The sequence below is a fragment of the Eleginops maclovinus genome, chromosome 12 (assembly GCF_036324505.1).
Source record: "Eleginops maclovinus isolate JMC-PN-2008 ecotype Puerto Natales chromosome 12, JC_Emac_rtc_rv5, whole genome shotgun sequence".
Taxonomy (NCBI): domain Eukaryota; kingdom Metazoa; phylum Chordata; class Actinopteri; order Perciformes; family Eleginopidae; genus Eleginops; species Eleginops maclovinus.
This window is the reverse complement of record NC_086360.1, coordinates 28,656,842-28,671,381: the sequence shown is the minus strand read 5'-3', so window position 1 is coordinate 28,671,381 and position 14,540 is coordinate 28,656,842. Positions and strand designations below refer to the sequence as shown.

Below are 14,540 nucleotides of genomic sequence, written 5' to 3'. Positions count from 1 at the left end.
TTGACTTGGTTAGAGATCTCGATGTAGCATCAGGCTGGACATTTCCCCTTAGCTTTATGGAACCACAACCTGTGTGCTCCTGTCTGCAGCTCCATCACAAGAGCAAACTGACCAATCTCGAATCATTCCTGAGGAGAAGTGCAAAGAGCAGCTGACTCGACCTCTGAGGAAGAGTTTCTCCCCCAGTGGAATTATCTCCTCAGTGAGTATTTACTCCTCGTGTCTTGAGGAGGCGTTGGAGTTAACATGTGAACGCCTCCCTCCGCTCACACACTCCATCTGCTCGCTGCCTCTGTGGCGGGGGTGTGCGAGAGAGTGTTATTGACGAGCTAATCTGCATTTTCCATTCCGGCTCGGTTTGACCTCTAAAGATATTGATTTGTAGAGGAGAGGATTAGTGAAGTAGCTCAGAGTACGACAGCGGAGATCGAGAGATACATATTATAATGTATTCAACTATTACTCCCCGAAGGGTCACTCTTAAAGAGCTGTAAGGACACTGGGCAGATCATTTGTAAAACACACACACACACACACACACACACACACACACACACACACACACACACACACACACACACACACACACACACACACACCACACACACACACCGGGGTATCTTTACAGCTAGGGAGGGAACCTCAGCTGATTGTACAATATTCTCTTTACATCCAGAAATCAATAATTCAAATACTCCGGTATCTGAGGCTTTAAAGAGTCCTCTCCTGCTGATGTTCAGGTGTATATCAGTATGTAGAGTCTCTACTTTAAAGAGTCCTCTCCTGCTGATGTTCAGGTGTATATCAGTATGTAGCGTCTCTACTTTAAAGAGTCCTCTCCTGCTGATGTTCAGGTGTATATCAGTATGTAGTGTCTCTACTTTAAAGAGTCCTCTCCTGCTGATGTTCAGGTGTATATCAGTATGTAGAGTCTCTACTTTAAAGAGTCCTCTCCTGCTGATGTGCAGGTGTATATCAGTATGTAGTGTCTCTACTTTAAAGAGTCCTCTCCTGCTGATGTTCAGGTGTATATCAGTGTGTAGTGGAGGTTCAGGAGACGGACAGGTTTTTATTTTCTGCAGGAGAAGAATCCAGCCTCCTCTCTTTGTACCGCGACGCTCTCACACTGTTTCCATTAGTCCGTCCTTCATGAGAAATCTTCAGAAATCTTAAAAAATGATGAACAAAAGCCTCAGATCTCTGGGGAGTAGGAATGAGATATAATATTGGGAGCTGTCAGATAAAGAAAAATCAGTGAAGTGAAAAATCTCCCGGCTCTGCGCTGAGACGCGGTGCGCACAGAATCATGATGCATTCACTCTGTGTCTGACGGAGAGGAATACCTGTGTGCAGGCGTCATGGCACCGTCATGTAGAGACAGGAACATGCAGGCGTGTCGTCCACATGTTCAGCTCTGCAGGGGACGCTGTCAGGGACGTAAAGCACGACAGCAGAGATGCTTTCTCGTACAGGAAGCTGCATGAGTCCTCTTTCTCTCTGAACGTGGAGCCTTTGTTTGCAGTGTTTTTAGAAATGGCCTACTTCAGTGGCAGCCCGTCAGCTCTGCTCTACAGTCCGTCTGCGAGCTGTCAGGAGGGCTCGGCTCACGGGGGGGGAAAGCCCCGTCAGCTTCCTGCTATCGAGGTTTGTCGTCGAGTAAGTAAAGGAAATCAGGTCGTATGTTTTTATACTACCCGCTCCCCTTAACCTGGGCGAGTAACGTCCTGGGGTGAAGGAAAGAAGTGACGGAGAGTTCTTCAGTTGAATTCATTGGAAGTTCTACATATGCAGGATGAGTGCAGGTTAATAAACTACAACCTAAATCTTTCAAATACCACCTTAACCCACCAACTCTCCACGTTTACCCACCAGTTAACACCTATAACCACTTAACTAATAACTTAACTCTCCGAAAAAAACACTTTACCTCCTTATGTCTTAAATACCACCTTAATTCTCTAAAGTAGTTTTTTAACTCTCCGATATACCACCTTATCCGTCCAAAATACAACCGTAACCCCAAAATAACAGCTCAACCCGCAGAAATACCACCTTAACTCTCCAAAATAACTCCTTAACTCCAAAATACTGGCTAAACTCTTAAATCCCACATGTACTCCCGAAAATACCACCTTAACCAACTGCATTATGAAGGAGATCATAAAGGAAGCATCATATAGAGAATTTAAGGCCTAATTTCTCTCCCTTATTCCAGTAACTCGTCCTCTGAGGTCTACTGTTAGCACTGAGGTGATCGGGCGGCCAATGATGATGTTGGTTCCTGTCCGACTCACATATTTCTCTCTGATCTCTCTCCTGATTGCAACAGACTGCGTTGGTAGGCTATTCGTTTATTGGATATTTATGAGGTGTAAATGTGATCCATGCAAAGTGACAGGAACAGATATTCGGGCTCGATCGTTTTACTTAATAAGCTGTATCAGTGCTAATGCCTGCTGATCGCTGACGTGCCACTCTGACGGGGGCCAGACGGATAATCCCATATGACCACTTTTAAAGAAGTGCACTCATAGGGAAAGTTTTCTACGAGTAAGGCTTGAAAATACCAGCCATCAGCAGCCGCCATGTACCGTGAGCTGCGTGTGTTCCTAATGAAGTTAACCCTCAGCGTTATGTCGCCTCGTGTAATTAAAACATCAAAGGCACGGGAAGAGAGAGACACACACACACACACACACACACACACACACACACACACACACACACACACACACACACACACACACACACACACACACACACACACACACACGCGTTTCAAAGGTGCTTATGAAGGGAAATGACAGAAATGGAAGCAAAGCTGCACAGAGAGCACGTTTAAAAATAATGCAACTCTCTGTATTTCTGAATTATCCTCAGAAGATTCATTAACAGCGTGACAGAAGAATCACATCAGCAGTGTTTTGAATAAATATGTGCAAAGGACGACAAAACTGTACGCATACTTTCTAACCTTCCAATACACACCAATTCAGCCATTTATTGAGCCCAGCTGCTGGAAACCATTGATATAAATAGTTGTATCTAGTGGTGTTGTTCCCCGGGTCCTTGGAGGCTGATGTTTGTCTTTGAAAGCAGCCGATGCACTGCTGGATTCTCTCTGCAGGTACATGTGCTCCAGGTTAGGCGGCCGTTGAACCGTCCTGTGTGTGTTTTAGAAAGCTTCAGCAGAACTTTAGATTCACCCAGGGTTCTTTGCATTGGAGAGCCTTTTTAGGGCGTGCAACAACAACAGCCTCCAGAGGTAGCTCAGTAAGTGAATGAGTCTCTGAGTCACCTGAGCTCTGTCTCATCTACTTCTGTCTGACTTCCTCTAATAAGAGGAACACTGCTCTATCTTTCCAAAATAGCACCTTTACTCTCCAAAATACCACCTTAACTGTCCAAAATACCACCTTAACTGTCCAAAATACCACCCTAACTCTCAAAAAACCACCTTGACTCTTAAAGAAGCGTGCTCTGATTGGTCGGGATCCAGCACACAGTGATTCGTATCTCTTCTTAAAACCTCAGTGATCGTCTGAAGAGCAGTGTGGAGTCTGCTGTTTACATCGTTCCCTCTTGTTTCCAGATATTGATCCTGACTTCATCCTTTAATCCACACTGTGATCTACTCAGATTATAAAACCCCCTCCCCCCCCACACACACACACACAGTCTTAAAATCTCCAGGAGACAAAATGGTGTTTAGGATTTCCTCCAGCTGTATTCTCTGTTGCGTTCAGTCGTTGCTCCAGCTCTGTTTTCGTTGTGCCTTTGGTCAAGGGCAGCAGAGCTGGTCTGCACGCAGCCTTTCAGCAGCTGACCTTCTGATTGGCAGGCCGCTCAAAGGCTTTGATTGACACACTTCTGCATCGTAGGAAGCCTTGCTCAGTTCTGCAGTGTGGACATAGAGACAGCTGTGGTGGTTCCCACAGTGGTGCCATGAAGGTGTTGGGATGAATCCAATGCAGTGGTTCTTCTGGAAGCTAATGCTAAGTCCACACGGGGAGGACAATGCTCACCGAACAGAACCTCTAAATCAAAAAAACAACTTAACTCTCTAAAAAATACCGCCTTAACTCTCTAAAAAATACCGCCTTAACTCTCTAAAAAATACCACCTTAACTCCAGCAGCCTTTCAGCAGTTGAGCTTCTGATTGGCAGGTCGCTAGAAGGCTTTGATTGACACACTTCTGCATCGTAGGAAGCCTTGCTCAGTTCTGCAGTGTGGACATTAAGAGGGGACAGTGGAGCCTAGTGGTGGTGGTTTATAGGTGTTGGGATAAAGCAAATGCAGTAATTGTTCTGGAAGCTACTGCTAAGAACACACTGCTCACCAAAGAGAGACTCTCAGTCACATAGTTAGGAATGTTGTTTAGGTCCAACCTCAGCATTAATATGTGTTGAATGGACCGTTTCTGGACTAACTGGCGGTTCTGCTCTCTCTATAAACGGCCACTCACTGAGGACGTGACGCGATGCTCTATCCCTGGTTGTATGAACCCATCAGCCCCCCCCCCCCTCCCAACCAATGTCTCTATGTACTGCAGTATTAGTTACAGTCAAACTCAACCCTAACCCTTCTAAAGTGGCACCAAAACTGGGATTTTAGCCTTTGCAGACCATTTACATGCACTCAAACCTATAGAACACTACAGGGGAGGAAAACCCCCCAAAATACGGCCTTTCTAAATATGAAAACCAATAACTGCCAGAATGAAAGTATAAGACAGTATAATAACGTAAGCGTAATCTTTTGACCCCACTGCTCTTCTGCATAGTTTCTAAAGCAGTGCTTCACTCTCGTACAGCAGAACGCTCTTGCAGACTCAGTGGACCGGCGGGGGGGGGGGGGGGGGGGGGGTTGACGTCCCTGTTTTAAGAGCACTCGGCTGGCAGCTGTTTGGAGTGTGCACTCAAATCTGCGCCCCCCCCAAAAAATACACTTACATCACTGGAGCTCTATATTCTGCTCAGGAACCAGGCTGGTTTTTTAGTTTCACGTGGGTTCCCAGTCTGGTGTGGGAGTGTGATTGCCCCCCCCCCCGGCTCACTGATGTGGAAGTAATGCAGTATGGATTTTTCTTCAGCCCTCATTATGTCAGCTTCTCTCTGACACAATGTGCCGCTTTGTTTCCTCCGACTCCTCGGGAACACGCGTGTGAACCAACAGGAACTCAGACTCCCTGAACACCTGCAGTCCGGCGAGGCTCCATTAGTCAGCCTCTCACTCAGCATGGGTCTCCTTGTGTTTCTGCGTCAGCACCGTTTGCTGGTGATGGTCTGCTTTTTATTCCATTTCCTCGAAATACAAATACCTTACTGAGCTCCAAACATGGACTGAGCCTGTGCTCCATCTGTGCCCGGCAAAAAGACCCAAAGAGAACAGAATCTTTTACTAAGAAATGCAAAATGACCAGAATGAGATGCAAAACTTCAACAAAAACACAAAAAAATAACCAAATAGCGACACAGAATCATACCAAACAGGTGCAAAGCAGCCAGGTAAAGCCATAAAATCACTAAATAGACACATAAAGACCATAAAGAGTGCAAAATGTCTTAATAAAGAGACAAAAAACGACTAAGAAAGGATAGAAAACGAACATCAGGCCCGTCACAATCACAGAGACAGAAAGAGATGCAATAGGACCAAACAGAGACACAAAATGAACCAGAGGCTCAAAACAACAAAGAGAGGCAAAAAAAGACTCCAAAGAGACACAAACAGACCCAGAAGAGACTCAAAACTTCAACAAAAACAAGAAAACAACTGTTTACTGAATCAGATGCAAAACAACCAGAAAAAGACAGAAAATATCCAAATAGACTCAAAGAGAAACAAAACCACTACAAATAATCAAAAGGGAAGATTACAGTAACATGCTTTTTAATAAAGAGACGCAAAACAATCACAAAGCACATCACAATCACAAAGACACAGAAACTGTCTAAGAAGAGACTCAGACGCACAACACAACAACAAACAGATGCAAAATGTCTACAAAGACGTGCAAAACACAAACAGTCAAAGACACGTGGTTACTGAATACTCCAGCAGAGCAGAAAACACCCAAACACTCCACTGGTGCGGTTCTGTCGGGTGTAAGTAAGGGTTCCACAGGACTGCAGTCCGCAGCCTCATGGCGCTCCGAGCTGAAGGCTAAAAAAAGCACATTTTACTTTTACGGTTTGCAAATTAGCGCCGAACAGCGAGTACAGCTGAGGGACGATGAGTCATGATTTTACAGGCGTTTGGTCACAAGCCCGGGAGGTGTGAGGGTGATTTAGTACTTCCTGCTCTCCCATAATACTGTGTACTCCACATAGTAAATCCCTGTTATGCCATTAGTGTCATCTGCTGTGAACCCTTTAAACTCTCTATATAGATCTAAATCTGTTTCATTTGAGAGGGGCCGCATTTCATCCAGTAGGTGTTGAGATATTACGCCACAAATCACAAAACACCCACTGTGCTTCCTCCTAAATACCCCAATTTAAAGGCCCCTTATCATACTGTTCTCCAGCAATACATTCCAGCTCTCAGATGTATACAGAGCCTGTCTCTGATTGGCTGAAACACCAAACAGGTCATTGTCCCATAAACCCCCCGGCCTGTTCCCTGAAGAGCTGATTCTGTGTCTGTAGCTTTAAATGCTAATGAGCTGCTGCTGGCCACGCCCCCCTGAGAGCTGATTGGTTTATAGAAACACAATGGTGCTCTAGGAGGAGATCCAGGGGACACGCTGGATTATGCGTAATAGGCGACCGTTAAAGGAATCCTTCACCCTTAAAGTAAGATTCAGTATCTGGAAGTCATCCAGTCCTTCGATATGTTGAGGTTTGTGGGTTTTTTTGCTTTTCAATTACTCACCGATTATTTCTTTGAGTTCCTGAAGGTAACACACTTCCCTAAAAAAACTAGTATTCCTTTTAACGCCTCCATTGGACTCCTTTGTTTACTTCTGGAACATAGTGACATCACTATGTAACGCTCGCACTCCTCTATTGTCACTTTGTCCAGGAGGTAAACAGAGGAGTCCAATGGAGGCGTTTCAGACAGGGGGAATGTGGGGGTAGTCTTTGCAGACCATTTACACACACTGAAACCGATAGAACACACTATGGGAGAGGGAACACGGGGATTTTAGCAGTATAATATAAACCAAGTGTTAGTAGGACATATTAATGAAGACACATATGCCTTATTTTAGTGACATCACGATGTAACACTCGCGCTCCTGTTGGCTAGCGCTCCAACACATTGGTCGTGATAGTCTGAGGGGCGGGGAGTGATCCACTTAAGCACCGTGAGAGAGCTTCACGTTCAGCTTCCAGGACGTTATGCAAATAACAGAAGCAAAGTTTTATAGAAAGTGTCTAAAAAAGAGATGCAACAGGACCAAAAAGAACCAGAGACTCATAACGTAAACTAAGACCCACTACAGAACAACAAACAGATGCAAAACAACCACAAGAAGCCAAACAACAACCAAATAGAGACACAAACAGACTCAGAAGAGACTCAGAACTTCAACAAAACAAGAAACCAACCAACCAGACTCAGAGACAGAAAATAACCAACCAGAACCAGAGACAGAAAATAACCAACCAGAACCAGAGACAGAAAATAACCAACCAGAACCAGAGACAGAAAATAACCAACCAGAATCAGAGACAGAAAATAACCAACCAGAACCAGAGACAGAAAATAACCAACCAGAACCAGAGACAGAAACAACTACAGACAGGAAACAGGGAAGATTAAAAAGCAAAATGCCTTTTATAAAGAGACCCAGACACATCTCAATCATAAAGAGACTCAAAAAGAACCAGAGGCTCAAACCATAAACGAAGACGCACAAAACAACAACAACAAACAGACGACCACAATAAGCCAAAAAGCCCCAGCTCTATAATCTAAATGAGTATCATTTTGAAGTTCCCGTGTAAAGGGTTGCAGCAGGAAGTGTTTGCTCTGCAGAATCAGCAGCACTGAAGCTAGATGTTCCCTCCGGGGGTCATAACCCAGGATGCGTCGGGGCGATGGATTGCAGGTGAAATAAACTCCGATATGATTTCTGGAGGTAATGGAAGCTCATGCTGTGGTAACGGCGCCCCGATGGCAGCGACCTCACAGGAAAGGATGTTAAACGGTTGGAGGGGCTTGAATGTGGAAAGCGTTATATCTACGTTCATGTCCCGTGGCGGGGAAGATCTTATTTTAGCAGCGACCGAGACGGTTAGTCCTGTTGCACTATTCTGGCTGTTTACTCGAGAGGTTGGGAGCGATTTGAAACGCTCATATTCTGTCTGAGTTTAAAACTCTCTGCTGGAGTCATCGTGATATATTTAGAGGGTGACACATGATGAGTAAAACCACCTGAAACTCCCGAAGGTAGGAACACAGAGGCAGGACATGCTGTCACCGTCATTAAAAAGAAGGGTTTCTCAAAGTCTGTCTTTAAATCAGAGTCAGTCAAATTAAAGAAGTGTACCCAGACACCTGTCCTTAACGCTGGATCAGTTTCCAGCGGCAGAGCTCACGTTGCCACGTCTCTGCCAAGAAAGCAGACAGGGAGGACAGAGAGTCCTGCGGCCGGCCTTCTGCCTGACAGTGAACGCACCACGCTCCTTCACGCCTCACCACTCTCTATCCTGTAACCGCCATCTCTCCTCATCTACCCTGACCATGCAACGACAATAGGGATTGGGAGCAGTGGTGCATTGTGGGATGTCACGGCCAACTGTGCAATTTATGCCTCCTGTTTTACTGCTGTTACTTTATACACGCTACACTTATTTAAAAAACTCAACATTGTTACTGGTACTTTTTAAGTGCTGAAAGGACCTTCCTCTGGTGGGAACGCAGGAATGTGAGCCTTTGCAGACCATTCACATGCACTCAAAGCTATAGCACACCCCGCAGGAGAGGGGAAACCACTTTTAGGACCTCTGTAGTGATTTTATTTTGAACTTTTGTCCCTTTTCTCTCCCTCAGAGTCGGAAACACGCCAACAAAGTGCGGCTGTATTACATGCTACATCCTGTGGATGGAGGCTGCCCCGCCAAGAAGCTCAGAACAGACAATGTGAGTCCCCCCCCCCTCCCCCCCGTTGTTCCCTGTAATCCCTGCCACACATGCTCTCAGCCTGCCAGCCTCTCGTATTGTTGGTGGATTTTCCTGCTTTTCCCATCATGCCCCCCCCCCCCCCCCCCCAGCAGTGTGACACTGACTGTGTGTTCGATGCAAAGACACGTCGTGATGTTTCCGTCCCTCCCGGTCGTGAGGATCGGACGACCGGGATGTGTTTGACAGATTCAATTATGAGTGTTAGTGTGTGTGTGTGTGTGTGTGTGTGTGTGTGTGTGTGTGTGTGTGTGTGTCTGTGTCTGTGTGTGTGTGTGTGTGTGTGTGTGTGTGGATTTGTGTGTGTGTGGGGAAGTGTGATTGGACGTGTGGATTTTAACACTACACAGATTATTAAAGTCCTGTATTCAAATTCTTCATCAAGTAGAAGTACTCAGATCTTGTACTTGAGTAAAGTAGAAGTACTCAGGTCTTGTACTTGAGTAAAGTAGAAGTACTCAGATCTTGTACTTGAGTAAAGTAGAAGTACTCAGGTCTTGTACTTGAGTAAAGTAGAAGTACTCAGGTCTTGTACTTGAGTAAAGTAGAAGTACTCAGGTCTTGTACTTGAGTAAAGTAGAAGTACTCAGATCTTGTACTTGAGTAAAGTAGAAGTACTCAGGTCTTGTACTTGAGTAAAGTAGAAGTACTCAGGTCTTGTACTTGAGTAAAGTAGAAGTACTCAGGTCTTGTTCTTGAGTAAAGTAGAAGTACTCAGATCTTGTACTTGAGTAAAGTAGAAGTACTCAGGTCTTGTACTTGAGTAAAGTAGAAGTACTCAGGTCTTGTACTTGAGTAAAGTAGAAGTACTCAGGTCTTGTACTTGAGTAAAGTAGAAGTACTCAGGTCTTGTACTTGAGTAAAGTAGAAGTACTCAGGTCTTGTACTTGAGTAAAGTAGAAGTACTCAGGTCTTGTTCTTGAGTACAGTAGAAGTACTCAGATCTTGTACTTGAGTAAAGTAGAAGTACTCAGGTCTTGTTCTTGAGTAAAGTAGAAGTACTCAGATCTTGTACTTGAGTAAAGTAGAAGTACCAGAGTGTAGGAATACTCTGTCACAGTAAAAGTATTCTAAATGTTCCTCCAGTGAAAGTAGAAAGTACTCTCCTCTAAATGTACTTAAAGTAGCGACAGTAAAAGTAGTCATTGTCTGATTGGTCCATTTCAGAATAATATCTCTGATATGTTTTATAATGATTGATCATTAAAGTGTTCTCAGAGCTGGTAAAGGTGCAGCTAGTTTGAATGGCTTTGTATACTGCAGGGTAGCTGCTGGATTTACTGCAGGTGAACTACAGTCTGATTTAAGGGAGATTATATTTACCTCCATTAATCCTAATCTGCCTAGCAACTAAAGGGATTAAATACATGTACAGGAGTAAAAGTACACAGTAGCAGACCATGGAAATACTCAAGTGAAGTACCTCTAAATGGTCCTGAAGTACAGTCCTTGAGTAAATGCACTCATGCGACCGGCCTCCATCTTCCTATCTCTGTTCCACATTTCCCTCCTTCCTTCCTCTCATTGTGTCTGAATGCTCTTCACTGTTCCTTCTCTTCCCTCCTAATTATTTCCTCTAATCCCACCTTTCTTTCCCTTCACTCTACTTCCCTCTTCCCACATCCTTCCTTTTACTCCCTTTGTACGTTCCACTCTCCTTTCCTCTAATTTCATTTCCATCACTAATCTTAATCCCTTTCCTTTCCTCTAATTTCTTCGCTCCTCTCTTATTATTCCTGTGCTTTTATTTCCTCCCCTCTCCTCCTCATCACCCATTTCCATTATTCTCCTCTCCTGCTGTCCTTTCCTAATCCCTTCCCTTATTATCCTCCCCTCTCCTCACCTTCCTCCCTTTATTTCTCTGAAATCTTGTCGTCTCTCCTTTGGTTTTCCTCTCACATCTCACATAATCTTCACCCCTTCTCCTCCTCCCTCTTCCTCCCTCTTCCTCACAGTCCCGCAGACGGCCTGTCTTTGGTTTGTGGTGTGTAATCTCTGAGAGCAGGAGTCTTGTTCTCTATCTGCTGATGATTTTATCTCTCGCACTGACACCATAAAGCATCAGAAGAATGATCCGGGCCGCCTCACTTCATCCCTCCCTCTCCTACTTCCTGTCAGACAACACCTCACAGACTGCTTCACCATCAGCCGACACACCTATTGCAATCAACATGATACAGTCTATATGTAATGCTATATGCACATTTGTCCTTTAGAACTTTTATGTAGATTTGTTTAACTCTATTTTATTTATTATTTAATTGGCCATTTTACTTTAATATAAATATTTGTATTTATTTATTTTCATTCATTTTATCGCAATTTATTTTTGGATTTAATTTTCAAAATGATGAATATGAAACATACTGGCTGATTGGACGGCACTGGATCTCTGTAGGAGGAAGATATATCAGAGTGTAATACAAACACACTCTATCAGACATATTCAGTGTTGTTTAAAGGGAGTTTTATGGTTAGAAAAATATCACCCCTAATTTGGCATTTTTGGACCTGGTTTATGTCAGAAACGGGGCGGTACCTTTTCATGTTCCTTGGTTAATGACAAGTCAACACATCAGGCTTTTAATTAAGCCGACATCTGTTTACATCAGCACAACTTCACAACAACATGGAATCAAAACAGTCACAAGGTTCATGAAAACTTTGTACAGCGTTAAATCTCCCGACGGGATGTCAGACACTTCTTTGAGGACAGTCTGCACTTTACTGCGATTAAAGTCGGCGGGTACCTGAAGGCAGCTTTCCATTAGCGCTCCCGTGAGGGATAGGAGCTTAATGGATTATATGAAAACAGTCAATCTGTTGACAGGAGAGAAAGAACATGTAAAAGATAATATGAGAAAATAATGAGCGGAATAAATCCGTGATTTTTAGAAAGGTTTTTAAAAACAGTTCCTCTTGAATTTGAGACGACAGCGTCTTTGTTTTCACGTTAGGTCACATGAACCTGTGTGTGTGTGTGTGTGTGTGTGTGTGTGTGTGTGTGTGTGTGTGTGTGTGTGTGTGTGTGTGTGTGTGTGTGTGTGTGTGTGTGTGTGTGTGTGTGTGTGTGTGTGTGTGTGTGTGTGAACATGGACACAGCTGTTTCACCACCATTCGTCTATCTATTATACCTCTGAGTTGTCTCGTCGGGTGTTTGATGTGAGGTGACCTTCAGCGTTTGTGTCATCTAAAAGCTCAGTGTGTGTGTGTGTGTGTGTGTGTGTGTGTGTGTGTGTGTGTGTGTGTGTGTGTGTGTGTGTGTGTGTGTGTGTGTGTAAGAAGGTCTGGCGGATGCTTCTATCTTTTCAAAGCTATAAGAGCAGCTTACAGATCCACACATTAAAGGGCTATTGCATCCCATTATGCCGGAGTAAAGATGGAGATAAGGCCAGTTGTACGGCCTATTAAAAGAAAACCAACACACTGTACGTGATAGGCTAAAGGGGCGGGACCTCTCTGAGCGGTTGACCAATAAAAACAGTCAATCAGAGCAGACGTGGCTCTGGTTTCAGACGGAGGGGGGAAAGCGGTGCTGTAGCACAGGCAGTATGAGGAGAATAACGCTCTAAGCTTTGCTGCTCGTATACGTAGAGCTGTTGAATTACAATGACTCGGGGTAACCCGGGGGTCTTTAGGGGCTTGAGCTGCGGCCATGAACAACCGTATCTCCAGATGGCCTTCCCCAGGGGCCCGTTTTCCCAAGCCATCCCCCATCTCCTGTCTTGTTCTGTTATCTTCAAACAGAAAATGCTGTAAAGTAAAGTACTCTTTTTATTTCAACAAAGCGTGTAAGAGGCAACAGCCCCCACTAGCTCACCTGCAAAAGCCCCCTTCTCATTTAACTTATGTGGTTGTTTTAAAACTCCATATCTAACTCTTTCTGGGTCAGCTGCTCGACTGCTACTGAATCTGTTCTGGATTGAGTGAAAATAATTGGTTATTTTTCTCTAAATCCTGCAGCCCTAATCAAACCGAACCACCGTCCTCCCACATTGTTCCGTCTGCGTTTTTATTTTCTACGTGTCACAGTGAATCTGCGTCGGCTCTGCAGCGCGTCCTCGGGCTCTTGGTAAAAGGGCACATGGCTGTGATGGGAGTGCACTTAAAGCACACAGATGTGATGCGACCAGGCTGTGCTTATAAGGTGGCACCGGCTAAAAATACACTCAGCAGCACCGCCTCCAGAGACAGGGGGATGGGGGGTGCACGGCCTGGCATGGCCCGGCGTCTGGACCTGCGTGAGCTGATGGCATGTGACAACTGTACAGGCTGCTGGTCATGCTAGTGTCCGGGAAAACCTGCAGCGAGGCGCTGTCAGTCAGTGCGTTCCTGGGTTTAATGGTAAAATAGCGTCTTTGGGATTCTGGTTTCTGGTGCAGTTCGGTGAAGATTTGAGCTCTAATGCAGGGATGTTCTCTTGTTGGATATTAAGACATGCAGTCGCTGCTGAATAGAGGTACCATCAGGTCGTAGTCTGTTCAGAAAATCCAATCTAGCAGAGAATGAGCAATGAATAAACATCACTCTGTAGGGAAGCTGCAGACTGCTTCCATTGAGACGTTTCTGATGCGTTATTAAATCCATTTCAACATTTTATGCAGATTTCAGATCCGCAGAGCTCTATTAGGATTGCACATTTCCTCTAAACGTCCTAAATATGCATACACATTTAACTGTTTGCCGAAAGCAGAAAGGCTAGCAGTGGATAATAGTGAGGAATGCATTTGTGACCTTGTGCTTTTCACATGTAGTGAAAGGGTGAGTGCATTAATGGATCAGTTGGAGGACAGAGACGTCATCTAACAAGTTCTATAACACACTGTTCCTGCCAGTCCAGGTGAACTGTTCCTGCCAGTCCAGGTGAACGGTTCCTGCCAGTCCAGGTGAACTGTTCCTGCCAGTCCAGGTGAACGGTTCCTGCCATGCTATCTCACTTTGAATGGAACAGCTTTTGGATGGTTTTGTATTACCAATGGAAACAGAACTCTGTCATCGTTCTGACTTTATTCTAACCATCACAACATATTTACGAGTTTGTGGAAATCTCCAAAATCATTTTTCTTCTCAAATCCTCAAAACTCTGACTTTTCTAAAAATTCATATGGAAGCTTTGCCGAAGACACCAGGCGGTTTGCTCTGATGGTCCCTCAGATGCTTTGTTCTGCCCAATGCAATGGAGCAGGTTAGGGCTGAAGGTGGAAACAAGGAGTCTATAAGCATAATATGCATCTGATGTATCCAAAGCATCCACCAAAATACTGCGCAGCATTTAGTTTTTTACAGACATGTGCAGATTCAAATCCTCAGAGAAGCTGAGTTAGAGCTGCTGCCCTTCAGCTCCAAACACTGCTGCTAAAAGTGTTGAGCTCTCTTGGTGTTTTTTCATCCCTGAGCAGTAAAAAAG

The 14,540-nt window shown here is 44.6% G+C and overlaps 1 protein-coding gene across 1 annotated transcript in view; it reads left to right on the top strand.

Moving 5' to 3' along the window:
* zmat4a (zinc finger, matrin-type 4a) overlaps positions 1-14,540 on the top strand; it is a 101,761-nt gene that overhangs the window by 27,553 nt on the left and 59,668 nt on the right. The window contains exon 3 of the mRNA XM_063896636.1: positions 9,005-9,094. Coding sequence (XP_063752706.1) covers positions 9,005-9,094 — 90 coding nt within the window. The remainder of the gene's footprint in view (positions 1-9,004; positions 9,095-14,540) is intronic.